The sequence below is a fragment of the Azolla caroliniana genome, unplaced genomic scaffold (assembly GCF_043228905.1).
Source record: "Azolla caroliniana isolate FFs.n. ecotype wild unplaced genomic scaffold, voAzoCaro1.0.p SCAF_10, whole genome shotgun sequence".
Classification (NCBI taxonomy): domain Eukaryota; kingdom Viridiplantae; phylum Streptophyta; class Polypodiopsida; order Salviniales; family Salviniaceae; genus Azolla; species Azolla caroliniana.
The window spans coordinates 21777586-21799164 of NW_028230445.1; the positions used below are offsets into that span (position 1 = coordinate 21777586).

The 21579-nt window shown below is 36.7% G+C and overlaps 1 protein-coding gene across 7 annotated transcripts; it reads left to right on the plus strand.

The window, feature by feature from the left end:
- Window positions 1-4597: 4597 nt before the first annotated feature.
- LOC147859602 (uncharacterized) lies at window positions 4598-14735 on the plus strand. Of its 7 annotated transcripts, XM_087325447.1 has the most exons (4): window positions 4598-5069; window positions 5940-7908; window positions 13418-13994; window positions 14484-14735. In XM_087325447.1, the coding sequence occupies exons 1-3, from the start codon at window positions 4625-4627 to the stop codon at window positions 13959-13961; spliced, it is 2958 nt and encodes a 985-aa protein (XP_087181573.1). In that variant the 5' UTR covers window positions 4598-4624; the 3' UTR covers window positions 13962-13994; window positions 14484-14735. The 7 variants fall into 7 exon arrangements, with proteins under 7 accessions (XP_087181573.1, XP_087181572.1, XP_087181578.1 ...); XM_087325446.1 differs by lacking the exon at window positions 14484-14735 and having other exon boundaries at window positions 13418-14059; XM_087325452.1 differs by lacking the exon at window positions 14484-14735 and having other exon boundaries at window positions 13444-13579.
- The last annotated feature ends 6844 nt before the right edge of the window (window positions 14736-21579 follow it).

Sequence of the window (21579 nt, forward strand, 5' to 3'; positions counted from 1 at the left end):
ATTTGATGGCTCGTAGATTTGCATTATTACGAGATATATTTCAACAAGATCAACCATAAATATCTATGATGCAATATTTTATTGAGCATGAAGGATTGGTGCATGGGAAAATAAAGATTCAAGCATCATGGTGGTCATTACTCAATGGAAGTATTCCTCTAAAGATTCAACATTCTGTATGTGGACAACATTTAGTAAGATCGTGGCAAGATGCATGATCTCTTTTTGAATGGGGACCATCGAGTGATTGAGAGTCTTGTAATTCATTACAAAATGAATTGCTTGTTTCTTCTCGAGTGTTATTTTGGCATGGGAAAGAGAAGTTGATGTCTCAATTCAATCGTTTATTTCGATTGGGGATTGTACATTTGGAATATGTGGTTGATAATGAATCTCAAAGGTTGTCGGAATTTGAAGATGCCAAGCAATGGTTTTGTATTCCCCCAAATTATGGATTTATTTGGGAGAAATTACAAGATATATCATTGTTGCAATGATCTTTGCCATTAAAAACAAATTTTGCACCTTGGGTGGATTGGCGATTACAAGATGGCACACACTTGTTACATGTCACTACAAATATATTGTATCATCATGCAATGTCATCATTATCGTGGTTATCTCCTAAAGCATTGAAGTTGTGGAATGTATGTAAGTTAGATGCAAGGTGGTGGAAAATATTACAACTTAGTTGCCATTCCCATCTACCCTTTCGTGCAAAGGTATTCATATGGAGAGTCATGATTGGTGGGCTCCCATTAGGTTCGGCCTTAAAGAGACGAGGACTGGGGTCTGGCACTTGTTTCTTTTGCACCATTCCATTGGAGGATAGTACACATAGGTTCATTAAATGTCATATAGCGTGTAACATTTGGAAGTACTTATCAGACATTTTGCAAGTTTAAACCCGTTGTTGTTTGAAACCTCAACAATGGGTTTTTTCTCAATATGTTCAAACTGGTTCAAATGATGAGATGGAGATATTGTTCCAATTTTTACGTTATTGGGGTCTATAACACAATTGGAATATGCGTAATGCTTTCATGTTTGATAATAGACATGGGGTGAAAGCCTATATAAAGAAGTTGGAAGGTATTCTCATGTGGAATTTTTGGATGTTAGAGCATGTGGGAATCATTTCCTCAAATGCATATTTAGGTTTTTTAATAATTGGAATATGCATAATGCTTTCGTGTTTGATATAGACATGGGGTGAAACCATATATAAAGAACCTAAAAGGTATTCTCATATGGAATTTTTGGATGTTAGAGCATGTGGGGATCATTTCCTCAAATGCATATTCAGGTTTTTTTATGGCATTATAGGGCGTCCCTCTCCCTACATAGGCATGTGATAGGTAAAGGAGACTAAGAAGTGTTGTAACTAAGCGGATTTTACATACAATTAGTATAATTGTGTGCTTTTACCAGAGAGAGAGAGAGAGAGAGAGAGGCGATATTGTTCCAATTTTTACAATATTTGGAATTGCAACACAATTGGAATATGAGTATTGCGTGAAAGCCTTTGTGAAGAAGTTAAAAGGTATTGTTATGTGGAATTTCTGGATGTTAGAACATGTGGGGATAAATTCCTCGAGTGCATATTCTAGTTTTCTAGTGGTAGTACAAGACGTCCCTCTCCCTACGTATGATAGGATAAGTAGGTAGAGGAGACTAAGAAGTGTTGTAACAAGTGGATTTTACATATAATTAATATTGTGTGCTTTTACCAAAGAGAGAGAGAGAGATATATAAATATATAGATTCTATTATCGTTTTCGGAGGTCAAATATGACCTATGAGACCAAAACTATTACCTTTCACGTGATACATGTGAATGTTAGTAGCGACTCTAGATGTTCAAGAATGTTACCAATTAATGTTGCAATCGAGAGCGCACATTGTGGTTGTGAGAGAAATTTGTGCAAGATTTGGGCTTGGTCGAAGATGTGTGGAAAGGCCTCATTTACACAGGAATCTAGTGATGCACAACAGTTAAGTTTGAACCGAACCGAATCACGAAACCGTGGCCTAACAGTTTAAACGGTTTGGCTCCATTAGGGGGATGAACGATTCGGTTAGGTTTAAACAGTTAGAAACCACGGTTTAAATGGGTTGATGGTTTTTAAATATTTTTTTAAACAACCTTTTCATTTTTTAGCATAATTCTTACATTTTAGGAAAAATCTTTAAAATTTTGAAAAATTAAAATTTGAAATAATGAAAATATTTAAAAAATTAAAATTTGAATTTTCACCTACGTTGAAAACTGAAACCAAGATTTTAACGGTTTAATGGGTTTTAAACAATTTGGAATTTTTTTTAATGGTTTCGTGGTTCGGTTCAATTCAAGTTTCAAAAATTTTAAATAGTTCGGTTTTGACACTCTCGAATTGAACCATTGTCAATTGTTAATTGCATCCCAACTACGAAACCATTTTTCCATAGCTTGCATCCAACCGGAACACAAAAAATTGCTTTTATGCGTCTTTTGGATATATTTGCTTGCTTCCCATGTGATTCTAGAAAGTCAATTGTGAGGGACTTTTTTGAACCTTTAGCATGTATTCGATAACCCTTTCCATAGCCATGATCTCAACAGGAAGTGATCCCATCTCAAGGAGGAGGAGGAGAGGGAGGGAGGGAGGGAGGGAGAGAGAGATTGTTAACCACTATCAATAATGTTGACAGTGGAAACTAGCTCACTATACCAACCATCTTCATCTTCTCACTCTTACACTCCATTTAACATTAAAAAATACATTGATGAAATAGGCTAGGTTATGTTTCTAAAATTATGCAAAGGACAACACAATAACTCATCAACTAACATTCACTTTTATTACTTGATAGAAAACCAACAACATTCATATAGATTAAGTATAGGTAAAATGCTCCTACTTCACACCAAGTGTATGTGATCACTTGAATGCGATTTTTGGATTTGTGAAGATGGCATCCTTTATGAAGGTTTACATTTTTGTGTATGCAAGATGGCATGTTGCCATGCTTATGATGAGTTTTTCCTTATTGGTTTGTGCATGTTGATTTGATGTTGATGTGTTTGCTTTAGCGGGTCTATCCTTTCCCTTCTCTTTTGCTCCTCGAGGATCCTCGATGAGTTGAGAAGCCTCCATCCCTTATCCCTCGCCTGGGGGTTTCCACGAGGGAAAACAAGGTTTCCTTCTTCCATTAAGATAACTCAAGGAACTTATTTAATAATAATAATAAATGTTACACACACACACACACACACACACACACACACACATTTATTTGTATTTTCTAAAAAATCCTCTTTTGCCATCTAGTAGGAATTTGTCTGCCCAAAGCACTAACGCAATTTGGCCGGCTAGGCACCGATTTCCTAGACTCCAGTGTTGTGGATTCGACTCAACTATTCATAGAATTTATTTTCTTTGTAACTTCTTCTCACGTATTGGGATTTTCAATCTGAATATTTTGTCATGCTCCTCATGAAAACCACAAGACAATGACACTTTGAGCACCTACATGTATGGAACTGAAATCTACCTCTTGCAAAATAGAGACAATTTTGCTAGTAGCTTTTCGCTCAAATTTTCAAGCTAGAATTTCCATCGCAATCGTTGTTCCATCTTGAACACAAGGGGAAAATTTTACAACCTTTTTTCTTGAATATATGAATCTTGATAGACTTGTATGAAAATATTTAAGGCAACATACACTTGATTTTAGAAGGCCTTGAGACTAAGATACAATCAAATTTTTTATACAATGATCAACCCTATTTCATAAAGTATGAGAGATTGGGATGATGAAACATATAAAATGAAAAGAGAGTTAGGAGGAGATCCTTGAGTTTTGGCATAGGTAGTCTATGATTGACAACCATGCCACTGTTTTGTTGTTGTAGGCCTCCTATGCACCCTTGTGATTTGCTATTGTCTTGAAAAGCCAGTCATTGGCAATGAGCTCTTTGTCTCCTTTTATAGCTTCCAAGAACCCTCTTACCAAGAATGATGGTAATGAAGCTGCACAATGAATCCGCTTCACGTGTATCTTAAAAGTGTAGAAACAAGAGGAGATAGAAGTAAACAAAAAATACTATGATTGTTGCAAGACATCCATATGTGTAAAATATTTCACGCAATTTTCTAAACTAGGGGTATAGGAAAAGAAGGATTTGTTGAGGTATTTGTCATTTAAAAAAAATTTCAACCATCTTTACTATCCACAACCTCGTTGTTTTCCAATGTGTTTTTGCAATGCGAGAACTAGCAAAGAGGAAAAAAGGAAAAGGCAAATGTAGACCGAAAGCTTCACATAACCAATTTAAGGCCAAAGTTATGCAAAATCGTGCCTCTAATTAGAAAATGAGCAGATGATTCATTCCGTCCCCTACATTTACACCGATTCCTTGGCTCGGTATCACATAAGTTTCTTTGTTGGCACATATAATCAAGGAAAAGGCGACAGAAGGATCACTTATCATAATTGAAAGGGAGGGTGTGGGCCAAGGGCATTGTGGGAAATAAACTAGAACCCAAGGGTATTCCAGTAATACTATTTCATTCCGTTTTCAGAGCAAATTCTCCACCTGTTAGAAGAGAAAGAAACCCCTCCGTTTAAACCTTGCGCGACGATGGTGGTGGTGATCGCGTGTCGAGTACACCATCGCTCTTTCCGACTGTACTCCCAGGCGTCCAGAAATCATCATCACCTTTTTTCAGCTCAGATCTCCTCAGAATCGCTTCATGGACTCTCTAGAAGTAAGCATCTCTTCCCTTCCTATAAAAAAGTCTTCCATCGCGGCTACATCAGGAATTATCTTTTGGAAGAAGTAAAGGAAAGAAGAAGAAGGGAAGATTCTAAAGAGATTGTTGTTTTCTGGGACCTTACCACGTGTACTGTTCCACATGGGGTTGATCCTTATCGAATCAGTCCTAATATAGCCATTTCGCTTCGAAAGAATGGATTCTCGGGGCCTTTGTCAATCCACGCCTATGGAAACACCAGATCTCTCAATGATCAAGAGTTTTTGCAAGCTCTCGTTTCAACTGGAGTAGATCTTCACCATATCCCTGGTGGTAAGACTATTCTTTCACTATGCTCTATGTATGTACATACAATCAAAAGAAATTGCATGAAATAAAACGTTATAGTGAGTGATAGAACACATACTGACAGATAAGATAAATGCCGTGCTATATTAACATATTTAGAAGCCTGAAATGACAGATGAGATTATTTCCATGCTGTATTTAGCATATTTAGAAGTCCAAAATGACAGATGAGATTTAGTGGTCTTATACTGTGTCATATTATTGTATTTGGAGGGCTGAAATGACATATCATACCAAAGAATTTATATCCTTGCAAGATCTGCCACACTGAAATGTTAACATCTCAAAAGTCAGGAGACAAAATAAATTGCATCCCAATGAGATCTTATGCAATTAAATGTTATATTAACATATTCAAAAGAAACTCATCAAATAGCCTAAATTAGTTACATCCAAAATGACATGAGACCAGAAAACTTACATGCCAGTGAGATCTGTTACAACGAAATATTAACTTTTCTGAATGCCTGAAATGACCGATGAGAGACCCAATAAATTATATTCCAGTGAGAGACAGTGAAATGAAATGTTTTGTTAATGTCTTCAAATGGCCAAATTAATGGAGCATACTAAATTAACTTATGTTCTAGTAAGATTTGATAAAATGAATCTTAAGTTCACATCTTGGAAGGGACAATTTCATCTATGCGATTGAATATATTACATCCCAGTTTGGAGATGATATAGTAACATCTTCAAAAGGCCAAAATTGCTGAGTGAACCACAAAGTAATGGTACCCTAAATCTGTGTGCTGGTAAACATATTGAAAGGGTTCTAAACTAAAGAGTACGTATTGAATTTAATTATATGTTCTTTAACTTGTTTGTATGCAGGCATGAAGAATTCAATCACTTACTGTCTTGTGGATTTGCTTTTATGGGTTAAGGAAAATTTACCACCAGCTCTTGTGCTGCTTATATCTGGTGATAAGAATTTCTCTGCTGTCATGCACAAGCTTCAGATGAGAGGTTATGATGTTCTCTGGGCTCATCCAGATGAGGAAGTTTCTTCTGATGTTCTCAGTCTTGTGGGTGAAGTTTGGGCTTGGGAGAATATTATGAGAGGCGTTGGAGTTGCAAGAAGATCACCCATGAGCAATATGCCACCCAGCAATGATCCATTGCAAGCATATCCTAAAGAAGATAACAAAAGAGATCTTGTTGAATTTGGTGCAAAAAAGAAACCACAAGGGGTTCCAAAGGTAGTTCTTAACAAGTTGTTGGATATTATAAGACTGAGGCCTAATGGATACACATTGGCAGCCTTTCGACGGCAATTGATTAGATCCAATATTGTACTTGATAAAGAATTCTATGGTCACAAGGATTTACTGTCCTTCCTGCTTTCCATTCCTGAATTAAAGGCTAGTCTGGTCTGGACGTCTGATAGGACTAGAGCATATATGTTTACTGAGGCGTCTGGTGAAGGTATCAACGTGAGAGGTGACAATGAGGTGATCCTACATGAAGAGAGGAAAGAATCGAAACCAATAGATCCTTCGTTAAAACAAATGGGAGATGCAGTAGAAGAGAAAAAGAATGCTATGGAGATGAATGTCTCTCAACAGAAAACATGCTTGTCGAAGAATGTGGAAACACATGAGAGTCCAATAAGAGCTACAGTGAACAAAAGTAAATTTGCTTGTATCTGGGAAGTGAAAATTCTGGGAATGGCTAAGCGATTATTAAGCTTTACAAAACCAAAGGAGAATACAGAATCTCAGGGGAAAACAGGGCTAAGTCATGATTCAAAATTTTGTAATAAAGCAATTGATAAATTGGGAAAACCAGAAACTGTGCTGGATGAATTAAAATTGAAGAATGATGGCAAGAATGTTAGAGGGGAATCCAAAATTGTTGAGATTAAGGGCAGCGAAAAAAGGCACGATCCTGAGAAGAGTCTGCCATTAAATATGGAGGAAGTCAATAAGTGTTTACTGGAAAATATCAAAGATGAAGAACACTTTAATGATTCTGACATGATTTGGAAGGAAATAAACCAAAGCAACGAGCTGTCTAAGGTGTTAACTCATTCAGATGGTGAAATTGATCAAGAATATCATCGTCCTAGTGAGGCAATAATATCAAAGTCTTCAGAAGATATGAAAGAGACGTTTGTTAAGAGGTCCAAAATTATCGAGATCAAGGGAGGAGGAAAAACACAGGGTCCTGAGAAGAGCCTGGTACTAAATCAGGAGGAAGGCAATATTCATTTACCAGAGAACTTCAGGGATGAAGAGCTCTTTAATGATGCTGGCACAAATCTGAAAGAAATAAACCAAAGTAAAAAGCTGTCTAAGGTTCTCACTCATTCTGACAGCAAAAGAGATCAAGAATATAATCATCCTAGTGATGCAGTAAGACCAAAGTCTCCAGGAGAGACGAAACCTGCATCTTTTGAGAAGTCCAAAATGATTGATATTAAGGGAGGAGATAAAAGGGAGGCTCCTGAGAAGAGTCTGCCATTAAATATAGTGGAAGGCGATACTTGTTTACCAGAAAACATCAAAGATGAAGAGTTCTTTAATGATGCTGTCACACTTCTAAAAGACCAAAAGAGCAAGTCATCTAAGCTGCTCACTCATTCTGACAGTGAAAAAGATCAAGGACGAGGTCATCCTATTGAGGCAATTATATCAAAGTCTTCAGAAGACATGAAACATCCATTGCATGAGAATAGAAAAGACCTTCCTTCCAAGGAAGAGTTGCAAAGTATAGGATTCACAGAAGAGATTTGGAAGATGTCTGTTATACATTTGGCAAGCGATAAGGGAAGACTTCAATTTACTAAAGATAATAGCATGTAAGTAATTTTCATTTATACTTGAAAGATATTCTATTGAGATCATGTACTAACGCCCAAATTCTACTTTTAAGAGAGAGAATTGGCTAATTGATAGAGAATGATTATGTTTCAAGAGTGAACACTATTAAGGGGCAATTTTAATTAGAAAATGGTTCATCTGAAAAAAATTGCAAAGATAGTAGAGAAGGTTTTATTAACATTTTCTAAAGCCTAAGCTGGCTGATGTGTGCTGAGGATTATGTATCAACAGTGGAGACTATCCTGAGGTCATTTAAGGGGAAAACCCTCCATGATTCAAAGCTATATGGGGAATGTGGGAGATGAAGAGATGCATTTCATTAAAATTTTCTTAAGTCCAAGTTGTCTTAAAGGGTTTACATGAAAAGAACGAAAATATCTGGATGAAGATGGGGACCTTCCAATTGTATTTAAAGAGGCAAGCGCTGTGACTGAACATTTGGATCCTGATGTATGCAAAGCATTGTGAATGATATACAAGATTTTTGTGAAAGAACTATGGTTTGCATCACTATATTGGCAACATCATTTGAATCTTGCTCGCAAACAATGATAGGGGATGATCAATGTTGACAGATAGTTCAGTCTTCTTGATCTTCATTGAATTTGGTTCTAATGTGCGTTGAGTTTAACTGACCCATGGGACGAACAAATCATTACAATTTAAAACAGTAGAACAAAAAGAACATGTAGAATCTGAATAAAGGATTAAGCTAATTGACGAAATACTGTGATTCCAGGCTTGAAGTAGACGAGCAAAGAGAATGCAGTGTTGTCAGTGGGGTTTTTGTTCTTGTTGGGATTTCATAATAGTTAGTACAACTTTGTCTTATATGCAAGGCATTCCAAAGTGAAATGTTCTTCTGTTTCTGGTATATGAGGTAGCATACGCCATGTATCCTCTTTTCCTGCTCAATATCAGTCAACCCCCAGTTTCTATTTTCAACATGTGTGACTATCCACATAAGTATGATTGTGTGTCTCGTTGTTCTGTGCATAGGTATGCAGTTGTAACATTGGGGGTTGGTGGCACTGGGTAAGTTTTCCAATATTGAGGATTAATGTGGCTGCAATAGTACTCAAAAGTAGATCGAGGTTGGGCTGTTCACATTTCCTATGGAGGGTTGCTGAGTAAACTAGAGCTGTTGCTGGCGCAACGAACACTATAGATTAACCCAACCCGGCTCTCCCTCCCATGCTACAACTCAATCAAGGTTCTAATTCAAAAGGCATCACAGTAGATTGTTAGGTCCATCTGCATCACCACCCTTGTTATTGACAAATTCACCTGACACTAAGGGTGCTTTCCTGGCTTTGGAGACATTTCTATCTTGGATCAGGCCATGTTTGAAGATCTCTCGAAGGCAGAAGTTTGAGTTCATCCCAAGGTCTTGACTGTAAGCATTAGTTAAATATCTGGTACCTAAGTTAAATGGTGCAATCATACTAATCTAGTTGGAAACAACATTTTAAGACGTTATCGCTCAATCAGTGTCATTGACCATTTTGGCCTCTTAAAATGCCAGTGTCATGGACAACGAGATAATCTACAACATGCAGTCTTGCAAACCATTTGAGGGGATTGATGAAGAAATTTGCCTTTCTTTTTTGCATATTAAGCATCCAATTTCCATGTTACCATTGGGAGTCGAATTTGGGGCATTGTCCTTATTCTCAATATGGTTTTAACACTCTTAAGGGCATAAAACTCCACTGGCCTTCTCTGGTTTCTTAAAGGTGGCAGCATATGAATTTCTTTTATAATTTCTCATTTCGTTCTGTAAGCTTGCCCACACGTCAGTTCTATATAGCAGAGTTTGTGCTGTGCATAAATGGAATATTATTTTGTTAATTTCCCATCTTTGGGTCGTACTCAAGTGGCACATGTTCTCAAATTCATGCTATTAAGATATGTTTGCTTCCATTTTCCTAGTTAGACATGTTGGAGGGTGGCAGCTCCAGACCTGCACTTTCTTACATCTTTATTATCTCTCTTCTACATTCTCTCTTTTCCTAGCTTCTTCTCTCTCTAGAATCTGCAATGCTTTAAATGCCTTCTCTCTCTTCTATTTTTTCCAAGATATTCCCCCTTATTCCTAGTTTATTGTACCTGTTTGGTAGTACAAGAGTCGCTTAACTACCAAACAACCATTTCACCCACGTTCCCCACTTGTGTATAAATAGGCTATACCAGCCTCTTTTGGAAGAACTTTATATTTGCTGCTACTTGCAAACAGGCTCTACTCTTTGGTTGTGTCTCTACTCTTTGCAATTATGCCTAACAGCTTTTCTCACAATACATCCTTTCCAAGTGTTGATTGTTTATGCCTATTCCAAGGTTTTTGAAACTTCTAATGACTTCAGTTGCCTCTTTATAATACAATACTGGCAGCTGGCGTTTAGCATGACTTTGGTCTTAGCCATGTTGACTGATAGGTTGCAGTTTTCTCAGAAAGTATGTGCTTCATGCAAAACCTTTTGCAATCTCACCTTAGAAGATGCCAAAAGTACAATATCATTGCAGAAACCAAAGGCAATACTTTGAAATACATAATGTTTGTCTTTTTCTTTCTGTTCCCCCAAGACGTGTTGGATGAACTTTTTTAGCTGATCAATACATAGAATGAATAGTGTAGGTGATAGATGGTATTTTTATTCACTCCCACAGTTCTTATGAACTCTCTAAAAAAAGCTTTCATTTGTCTTCACTTTGCATCTTAGTTGCTGATATATGTGCACCTCTTTACTCCCAAGTTTTTCCCAATACTGAGTATGAATATGCCTGTAATAGTTCTCAAAATTAAAATCTATGTTTGGCGGTTCTCCATTCATGTGGAGGGCTTCCAATGTGGATAAGTAAAATATGGGGTCATGTTTGTTTTTTCTAGATGTACATCTAAATATTTGTCAACATGCATCTTGCAAACCATTTCTGGATGTCTTGGACCCAGATGGATGAAAGAAATTCGCTTTTGTGTTTGTTCTATGGTTAGCATCCAATTTCCCAAGCATACTTCTGGAAGTGATTCTAAGGCATTGTCCTTACCTTCATTATGAACTTCTAAACTCTTCATAGGGCATAAAACTCACAGGTCTTCAAATGAAATGCATGGGTGGGAATGGTGCAAAGGTGGTTTGCATGAATGCAGCAGAGTCTGACATCATCTTGTAGAAATATGGGACTATATGGATCTGGGGTCTTGTGTCGTGGGCTCTGGTTTCAGGTGATACCAACATGATTTCCTTTGAGGCGCTGGGAGATCCTCTCTTGTGGGTCTGTAGCAAAACCTTTGCAGAAGTTCAAAGAAGAACAATGTAGCCTGTTCTTCTGCATCTTTTGCTCATCAATGGGGAAACACAGAATGAATGTGATCTATGGCACATAATTCTCTTCCAACGTGTATTTGGCCGGGGGCACTCAGCCCCTTTCCTGTTACATATGAGCTGAGCTCCATCTCAAGTATTGCTCCATACAGTGGGACATGGTATGATCAATCATCTGACAGTGCAATTGCACTGCCATGGTATGCCAGTGCAACATGCTGTGGTGCCATCCACGATGATGATCTTGCCCAAATGACCCATAAGACCTCCAGAACTAATGGGAAAAGTAGGAACCAAGCTAAAGTGGAAAATGAAGTATTCTATCTTGTAACTAGGCGTCAAATTTACAAATGTAAGAGGGAGATCTCCTAAAACTCTGGCAAACCCAAAACTATCGGTAAAATTTGTCTTATTTTCACGAGACCCAAAGGCATCGGTAAAATGTCTTTCTTATTTTCAGGTGCTTTTTAAATTAGGTATACTCATGATGGAACCCATGAATGGTTTTTTTAATTTGGGCATATGCCACACATACCAAAGCTAGATGGGATTCTGTCTCAGGCTGGTTAAGACTGTATAGGTCACATGCTCTCTTCTTCACCTGAATATCCTGTCAACGACCTGCTTCTATTTTTTGCATATGGGAAGCTGTATGCACCAGTCTGATGACACACCATGCCTTCTTGACATGCGTGGACTTGATAAATCGAGAAATTATGTGATGATGGCAGCAATATTTGGACTTTCGGAACTATCCACTATGGCTGAGTAAAATTTGATTTTTATATTGTATCGTCTTGTCCTTGATGTGGACAGTCAATAACTTTTCGACATCCTACCATGCAAACCGTTTAGAGAGAGAGAGAGAGAGAGAGAGAGAATTAGAATTAGAATTAGAACTAGAACTAGAACATTCATAAAGAGGTCAGTTTTGACCTATGGGACCAGAGTATACACGTGTTCTTGATATGTGTCTCCTTTCTAAAAAGGGGTATTCATACATTGAAGCACAAAATCTCTATGCGTGAATAAATCATATGCGTGAATAAATCATACGTGAATTGGCTCAACCTTCTCGGTGGAGTCTTAAGTATGGCACTTAAGTTATCACTCCCTCTTAGTATGTCAACATATCTTGAATGAATCGCACTATATGCCGAGTATGTGAAGAGCAAATGACATTCATCCTCTACTATGCCGTCATTGCATACTTTACATGCCTTCAAATTCATTACATTTTGATACCGTGATGCAACTTCAATACTTGTGAGATCTAGTGCGAAGTAGTGAAAGGGCTCTACGAGCATTACTACTTGTATTGGTAATGAGATAAGGTTGGATACGATCAATAGGCATTCTTGCTTTATATTGAGACCAACATTTAGGGTTGACATTTGAAATGTAGTATTCTCGCTTCATCCTTAATGAGTCCTCTTTATCCTTAATGAGTCCACCAACCTTTCCTCAATCATTACATAATGCATAGCATCGCCCGAAAGTTCTAAAAGATCATCCGCACCCCATCTTCTAAACCATTTTTTCATGTCACAACCCAACCGGATGAGTGTTCTCTCATGATTCTTTTGTAGCTTACATTCAACATTCCAAACAAGATGTGGTAATCGATGATTCGGCATATTCTTGACTTTTGTAATGTATGTATATACTCTTTGGAGTGCCAATATTTCTACGGGCTGAACACCTATTTCCAAGAGCATAACCTAGTAAGAGGTAGTGCATTTAACTTCTAATTGTCTCCTTAAAAACATCTTTTGAACTTTCTCAATCTCATTCTATTCATTAAGAGAGATGGTGCCACCCTATACTTCTACTCCATAAAGCAATATTTGAGTTACCATGGCATTGAACAACATTAGTTTTACTTCCCATGAACAAGTATTACTTCGGTTGCATTGGTTCTCCAAAAGGTAATACGATTTCCAATTGGCTTTGGTTCTAGTTTTGCACAAATAAATGGAGTGCATCTTTGGTTCTAGTTTTGCACTGCCATCATTTTTGTTTTCTCCACATTCACTCCTACAAATGTTACGTACTATCAACATCATATGAGGAGAGAGAGAGAGAGAGAGAGAGAGAGAGAGAGAGAGAGAGAGAGAGAGAGAGAGAGAGAGAACCCCTTTCTTATTAAGGTCTAATACTACAGGGAAAATTTGGTCAAGATTTTATTAGGGAGTAATATAACTGAAGTAGCCAAGTATCAAGAACATGAACTACAGAGACTTGCAAAACTTCTATATTCTTACTTACATCCAAGGATTAAGAACTCTGGCAAGGAAGGCATATCAGAAATTAGACATACCAGCTCTTCAGGTAAAACAATTGAGAGGCAGGACAACACTTCAAAGACAAAGACTAGCAAAATAAATTCTGTTGAATCCATAAAGACTACTGCGAAAATTGATATGGCAATTTCAGCACTTGATGCATCTATAAAGTCACTAGTTGAATCAATTGTTTTGAAAGATTTGAGGGAGATGCTAGTATGCCGTCTGAAAGATTGCAAAAATGGAGTTCAACTTGGTTGTGTGAAGCCAGAATTCAAAAAGAAATATGGATATGATCTTAACAACAAAGTCTTAGGCCATAGCTCTCTTTCTTCACTTATCAACACATTAGATGGAGTTGTTATGTCCAAAGATAATAATCCTATAATCAGGAAGTCACGGTCTGAGCCTAAAAAGCAATGACTGGGCTGGAATATGATCACTTCAATTCACCAGGTATATATTTGCATTCTATGTCTATAGACACTTCATTTACGTCTAATTTATACAAATTTTAAAAATATGTTTGGTCTTTGGGAGGTGAATATTTGAGTCATTCATAGCTGGAGTAAGAATGCTTCAAAAATATTAATAGAATCTAGAAGACAAAAAAGGAATGTTGAATATCAAAGCTACCAATGATATTTTATTTTAATAAGCCGTGTGGATAAAATAGTTGAAGAGCCGCCATATACATACATATTTATCCTCAATAAAATACAACTTTGCAAGACAGCAAAGGAACAATTCCAATAATCTTGGAGTATGAGGATATATATTCTCAGGTACTTAAAAAGAAGTACGATATATATCTGTAAATCTACACTACAGTACTTGTAGAGGTAGAGGATTTTGTATTTGCACTCCTTACCTCTTTGGTTCTGAATTAAGCAATATAATGTTTCTTATTTAAACTTAACCCTAGTTATTAGTTCTCTGGTTTAGGAACAAAGTATTGAACACGGTAAAAATGGGGTGAAGATAACCATGAAGTAAAGGATATCCAAAGTAAAGTGAGATTTGATCTCTATGGTACTTCGCAACCATACAAATACCTTACATAAGCAAACTAAATGAGTTAAACTAAAGAGCAATGGTTCCATATAGCGTCATGATGTTTTCATGGGAAGTGAAGCCTCAATGTAATCATTTTTGTCATTTATTTACCATATACATTACCAGTCTTATGAACCCCAATTTGGTATTGAATCGTCCTCCCTTTCTTTGTTCAAAAGCAGCTATTTAGGCCTTATACATATCTTCGATTGTGCTAGCATTTAGACAGTGTAACATAATTGCACAAGAAACAAACCATTGAGGTTGCCTAACTATTTATTGATTGCATGCAAGTGGTGATTCATCGATGATGGTGTTGAGTGGCAAGCTCAACTGGAGCCAAATCAGCTATGCCCCCCCTCCTCTAAACTGCCATAAGAGGATTTATTGTTGCTTTGTAGATTTTTGGAAAGCCTTTGATGCACTTGTAGATATGCGTGTAAAAAATATGCCTTTATGAATCCATGTTATTAAAAGTGTAATTTTCGGAAGGGTTCTTGGAGGTTGTGGTTGGTACAATTGGGGTAAATCATGGACGCCCATTAGCACTCACTCTCTTTGGTTTCTATGTTGAGGCAATGGTCTAGGAGCATGCTTAGTGGGTATAGCCAAGTTGATATTACAATGTGTTCATGACATTGTGCTAATCTTTGACTATCTAGAGGGATTACAAAGACATTTGCATGCTTTAACATCATTTTATATTGATCAATGTTTGTCAGAGCCTTGATAAACTTGAAAGTGATGGTAACTAGAGTCAATGTACACCACTCAAGCATGAGTGACAAGATTGGAACTACAATTCTACTTTGAAGAAAAAAAGGTGACATGGGTTCTCCGTATGGAGTTGCATGTGTTCATTGTTCTCATCGATATGTAGCCCTTGATGCTCTTCAAAGGCAATGTGCACGCATATAGTTCCAAGAGCCATAAAATGAACACTGTCTATTTGACACCAACTCTTCTCTATGAAGTATAAAATTAAAAATCTTGTCTTCCCAAGGCAAATAAATGGATATATTTGGAGAAACTTTAATTGCATGATCAAGAGCAAAATATCATTTCCCCATGCTATAATTCAAATAGAGATGGGACAAACCCCAATGATCGCCAATGCATTGTTTCAACTAGTGATCAATATCCAATGATTTTGGAAGCTCTTTGAACAAAGGTACACAATGTTGGTGTTCATGTCATCAAAACAGCCCTCTCCAAAGTGGGATAGGGCAATTGCAAACTTCATCACATTTGTTAGAGATTGAGATAGTAGGTATATATGCATGCTAATTGTGTCATCAAGAAAGGAGTAAGAAGAATGCTATGTTTGACATTCTATTGTTTTTTATGACAAAACACTACTTACAACGGGTGTCATAATGGAGTATGGTCACCCACTAACTACACTACATGGGTAGTGGAACATGTTGAAATTGCCAATAGGCAAGACGAACACTCCACTGAGGAAAGAATTTCCACTTGCTCTAATAAAGAAAATTGCCACATTAGTACTCCCTTCAACTTTCAAAAATATGCTCACTCCATGCCTACCAAATAAAAAAGCATTGTGCATATCCCAATTATAACGCAATGCCTAATATTTGAGAAATAGGAAAACGATCTCCATCTCTGATTTTGGGTCAACCTTTGTAAATTGTGCAAACACCCACTGTCTAGGCGTCAAATAACATCGTGATGAAACTTCCCAAATTTGACAAGCAATGGGACATTGTATAAAACGATGTGTATTATCTTTCTCTAAACAACACAAAAGAAGCAATTACGTGTTTCTAGTCCACGATGCTTTAGAGCTAATCCTATAGGTGATCCTCCAATCAAAACTCTCCAAATGAAGACCTTTGCTACAAGGGACAATTTAGAATGCCAACTACGTTTTAAGATCTGCCACCACCCGTGATCAGATTTGTGTATTTTCCATTCTTCTTTAGCCTTAGATGATAGCCATCCAAGAGACTCAACTGAGCAATGATACAAAAGATTAGTAGTCACTTGTAACAACGACGTCTGACCCTGTAAACACCAATCAATCCACGGTTGTTCTCATGTTTGTAGACGTAAAGGACCTTGCATCAATGCAATATTTTGTAGTTGTTGCCAGATAAACCCATAATTAGGCGGGATGCGTGATAATTATCACACTTCAACAAACACCAAAATTCTTTGAGATGGAGCCTCAACTATATCTCCCACCTCTTTGACCCCCAAATGAAACAAACGATTAAATTGAGAGTACAATCTCTCCTTTCTGGCCAACATAATAACCGAGAAGACACAAGTAACTCTTTTGCAAAGAATTACTATGCTCTCTACTAGGTGATGGTTTCCATACACATAACAAGAGGGCTTCTTACCATGAGATAACCAAATGTTGAACATATGAAGAGGGTGAAATACATCCATTCTCTCTCTCTCTCTCTCTCTCTCTCTCCAAATGTGAAGGCTCACGCTTCACACATTATACTACACATGTTGCACCTAACCACAAAACCATATTCTTTGTGGAACGGGGAAACTGTACACAACATGTTAGAGCCCATCCGCCACTTGAACCATTGCTTCCATGTGACTTACCTCACATGCATTGCGATGTAAGACGGGTTGTTGGGGCACAAGTGATGAGAGTTTTCAACGATGCACACTTTGCCCTAACGAAGTTCGAGAGTCTAAGTACCACACTTTGATACAATGTTTTTCCTTTGATCATATTCGATGATGCTTTCCACACATCTTCAACCAAGCCTAATCCTTGCAAGAATTTCTCTCACTACCACACTGTGGACTCTCAATAGTAACATTCATTGGTAAGGTTTTTGAACATCGAGTCGCTAGCACCAATACATTTTAGAACCTATTCCATTGTCTTCCATCCCAACCATTGCTTCCATACAACTTAGCTCATCACACTCAATACAATAAAGTGATGAGAGATTTTTTCCCTAAACAAGTTGGGTGTTAGAGTAGCACACTTTGATGCAATGCTCTACGTTTGATCACATTTGACTGCTTTTTGCACATCCTTGACTACATGCAAATCTTGCGCAAATTTCTATCACTATCATAGCGTGCACTCTCAATTGCAACATTCATTAGAAATGTTTTTCAACATTTAGAATCCCTACCCACTTTAATGTGTGTTACATGAAAATGTTATATTTTCAATCTCCTATGTCATATTTGAACTCCAAAACTATAATAAAATCTATTCATCCATCAATCCGTTTTATCTATCTCAACTACACAAATCTTAGGCCATTTTAGTGCCCAACCACCCATATGGAACACTTTCTCGGATGACAATAATAACATACATTCTCTCGTAGAAGAGATCTTTCATATGATATTCCATAGTACCATCATGTACATAATGAGACCTAAGAAAAGTGACTCAATTCTACCTCTTGAGAGGAATGAATTGAGTGGTTGTGTAGACACGATAGCTTAAACACATGACTGATGCTTCAAGTATTGGTGCCTATCTTATGGTAGTGGTGTCTATCTATCTAACTGGAGTCTGGTAAGAACATTAGCTTTTCTATGTTTTTAAGGACTAGTCCTAAACAACTAGAGGCCAATCTGTAAAGTGACTGAATTGAAAGAAATGCAAATAAAAATGGTTGAAGTGATCATGGTCGCATCTAAAAATGATTGGAATCCATGTTGTGAACACCTTAGAATCCATTAGAAGTAAGGGAATGGGGAATTAGGAGAATGCCATGTGTTGGGACATTTTGTTGAGTGACATTTGAGTGTGCCCAACCCTACTTTCCCAAGCGACAAATAGGTATCCCAAAATAATGAGAATGACTTCAAGGACATACAAATAATGTTCCTAAAAAGAACCAACAATTGTGCCTATAATGACATACAAACAATGCCCCATTTGGGGTTAACCAATTATTCCCTGTGTCTTGATAGTCTGAGAAAAAAACGAGACATCAAATTTGAGGCCATTACTAAAGTTTATAGTTATATACTTAAGGTGAAGGAAATGAACATGCATAACCTACTCCTATGTGCATTAAACTTCTAGCATACACCACATAAAATCAAGATATTATGTGCTAAAAGCACGATGTGAAAGCATGGCTCATATGAGAAACTTAAGACATTGCTACAAATTATAGCATTTGCTCCCACAATTACCATATTAAATTTCTAAACATTTGTTTTGGAACATTAATTTTTTGGGTTTGATTCTCAACTCAACTCATGGATTTGATGTTGTGTTCATACAAAACATCTTTTAAATCTGGTTTTTGATAACGTATAATGTTTATGCTATTAAAATAAGAAACTTTACAACATTTTCCACCATATGAAACTTGAAGGGCAATGTTAACAAATAAAAGATTCATGAAATGGTTGGGTGCAAGTTGGAACTTGGCATACACAAATGGGTCATGGACATTCTAAAGGAGAATATCAACAACTTGCACCTGCATTAACCATATGTGGTGGGAAGATTATAGAGTATTATTGATTACACGCGACACCATCTTATCAATAATTTCCATGTAGAGGAACACAATAATAGATATGTTGTAAGGGCCCTTGAATTCTTTCTAGGGTTTTTCTCTCATCAATGATTTCATTGAGTTTACCTATAGATAGTCAAGACCATAATAAGATAAGAGTTGGAAGGTGCTGATACAGGCCCTTTGATTTCTTTCTAGGGCTTTCCTCTCATCACTTTGCTCGTTGGGATGGTGTTTAGTCTTTTTCACCTAATAGAATAGAAATTCTCCCACTACTCAAGTAGTTTAACGTTTGGATGGGGTGATCTAAGAGCTTTTTCATAGAGTCCTACTACATATACATGATTCCAAATCAAAAACTTTCTTGTCTTTGTCATCTTTCAAAGCTTTCATGAAAGTGGAAAGTTGTGAGGCCTAGCCAATGAAATAATAAACCATGAAATCAAGGATGTTTATACTAATGTGAATGCACATTTTCCATCCACTTTAACTCAATGCAACAATGTCCAACAACTCTTTGAAAGCACCAAGAACCATGCTTCTCTCTCTTTTCACACAAAACTAATGATTTGTGAACAAACGATTCATTTGATACCTCAAGGAGAACAAAATTTATGTGTTACTCACCATCTATTGTGATTATTGATCTCTAGAGGATGACAATCAAGAACATCATCCCTATATCTAGAATTGCTTCTTTTATGAGCATTTGTTGGATAATTGTGTTGTGCGTCATCTATGCAATGAATACAATGAATAAACCACACCCTAGTCTAGAGGCTAAATATCGGGATGATATAGTGAATAAATGACTAGTTTGATATTTAAATAGGAAAAGTTTTTAGAAACTAGAATATTTCAAATACATTGATAATTTCGAACACATCCTCAAAATTTTGTCCATATCCGAAAGAAAAGGTGTTTTTACACATGATTCTAGAGCAACACACGATTCCTTCAATACTTATATTCCAAAAATGTATCCAAAATGGGTGCATATAAGACATCTTTCACCTCTTTGAACACAAAAAGCTTGATGGTATGGTCACATCATTGCTCGAACTTACAATATTTGAAAAGTATGTCATGGTATGATTACTTTTTTGTGTGTGGTATGACATCTTACAACTACTTTTTAAAAAGTTCATGATTCTTCGCTTTAAGAGGACCCCCAAAACTTTATGTCACCTTTCTAAAATTGCATTGAACTTTGTTTGATTCACATCACCTTATGAATACATGGATGTGAAATTGCTTCTTGAGCAAAAGATAACTTTTTGGCAATTATTTGTCTCCTTTCTTGTTCATTAAGATTTGATATTCACAAGAGTTATGTAGAAAGTTGTGGTTTGAAAGTTGGGATAAAGCCCCACAAAAAAGTAGGCATTATGAGGAAAGTTAGAGATGCCAAAACACTTTTCCTTCTTCCAACACCAACAATATGAGAAAGTAAATCCTTGTAGGGATTGCCAACCAAAGAAAGAAAAAGCTTGGTACATTACTCTTATGATCATTACGGTTATTGGTTCCAAGTAAACTACCTTGTCATTTCATTTTTCAACCTTTATGGCACATGGGCTTTTACTTTATAAAAAGTCCCATCTTACCTTGTAAATTTGCTACTTTGAGACTGGCAGAAAGCTAGGGGATATCATGGGAAACATTTTTATGCTATGGTAAAGGACATAAGGGCTAGGGCAGTGTGAAATTTATGATATAAATATAAACTACCTCACACATAAGCTTGGATGGCTATAGGAAAGTTATGAATGACTCTACTAAAGAATTGGAAAAGAAGAAAGAGAACGAAGAGCACAATGTAAAGTATTTGCCTTTATACATCATATAAGAGGCTTTAGACGTCTCCATCAAGTTGTTCCAACAAAATTTCGCTTGTCTATTGATGAGCTTATATAATTTAAATTTAAATGTACAAACATGATGTTGTGGTAAAGTGTATGTTTTGCAACCTAACATTTGCAGATATGAATGTTGATGAATGGGTTAATGCTTCAATGTCGTGTTCTTAAAGTAAAAAGCTATTTCAGGGCATATGCGCTAGAATTGTCCCGAAAACCAAGTATATGACTTGATTTTCCACAACCCAAGGGCTGAAAATGATAATATTGGTATTAATTGGTCATACTAATAAGAAAGACAAAAAAATGTTAATTGCACACATGAAAATATTAGCTTTACAAAGAAAAAGATGCTAATTGTACACATGAAAATATTGGCTTTATAAATTGACCTTCCACACCCTAGTGGTTGAAAATGATAGCATTGCTTTCTAGTGAACATGCTAATAAGAAAGAGAAAGTCATGCTAATTGCACACATACAAATATCGTCTTTACAAAACGACTTTTCACAACCCAAACGTTGAATATGATGAATTTGCTTTTATTTGGATACTCTAATAATATAGAGAAAGGTATGCTAATTGCCATGACGAATAATCGAATCTTGATCGATCATCCTTAACAAGATTTG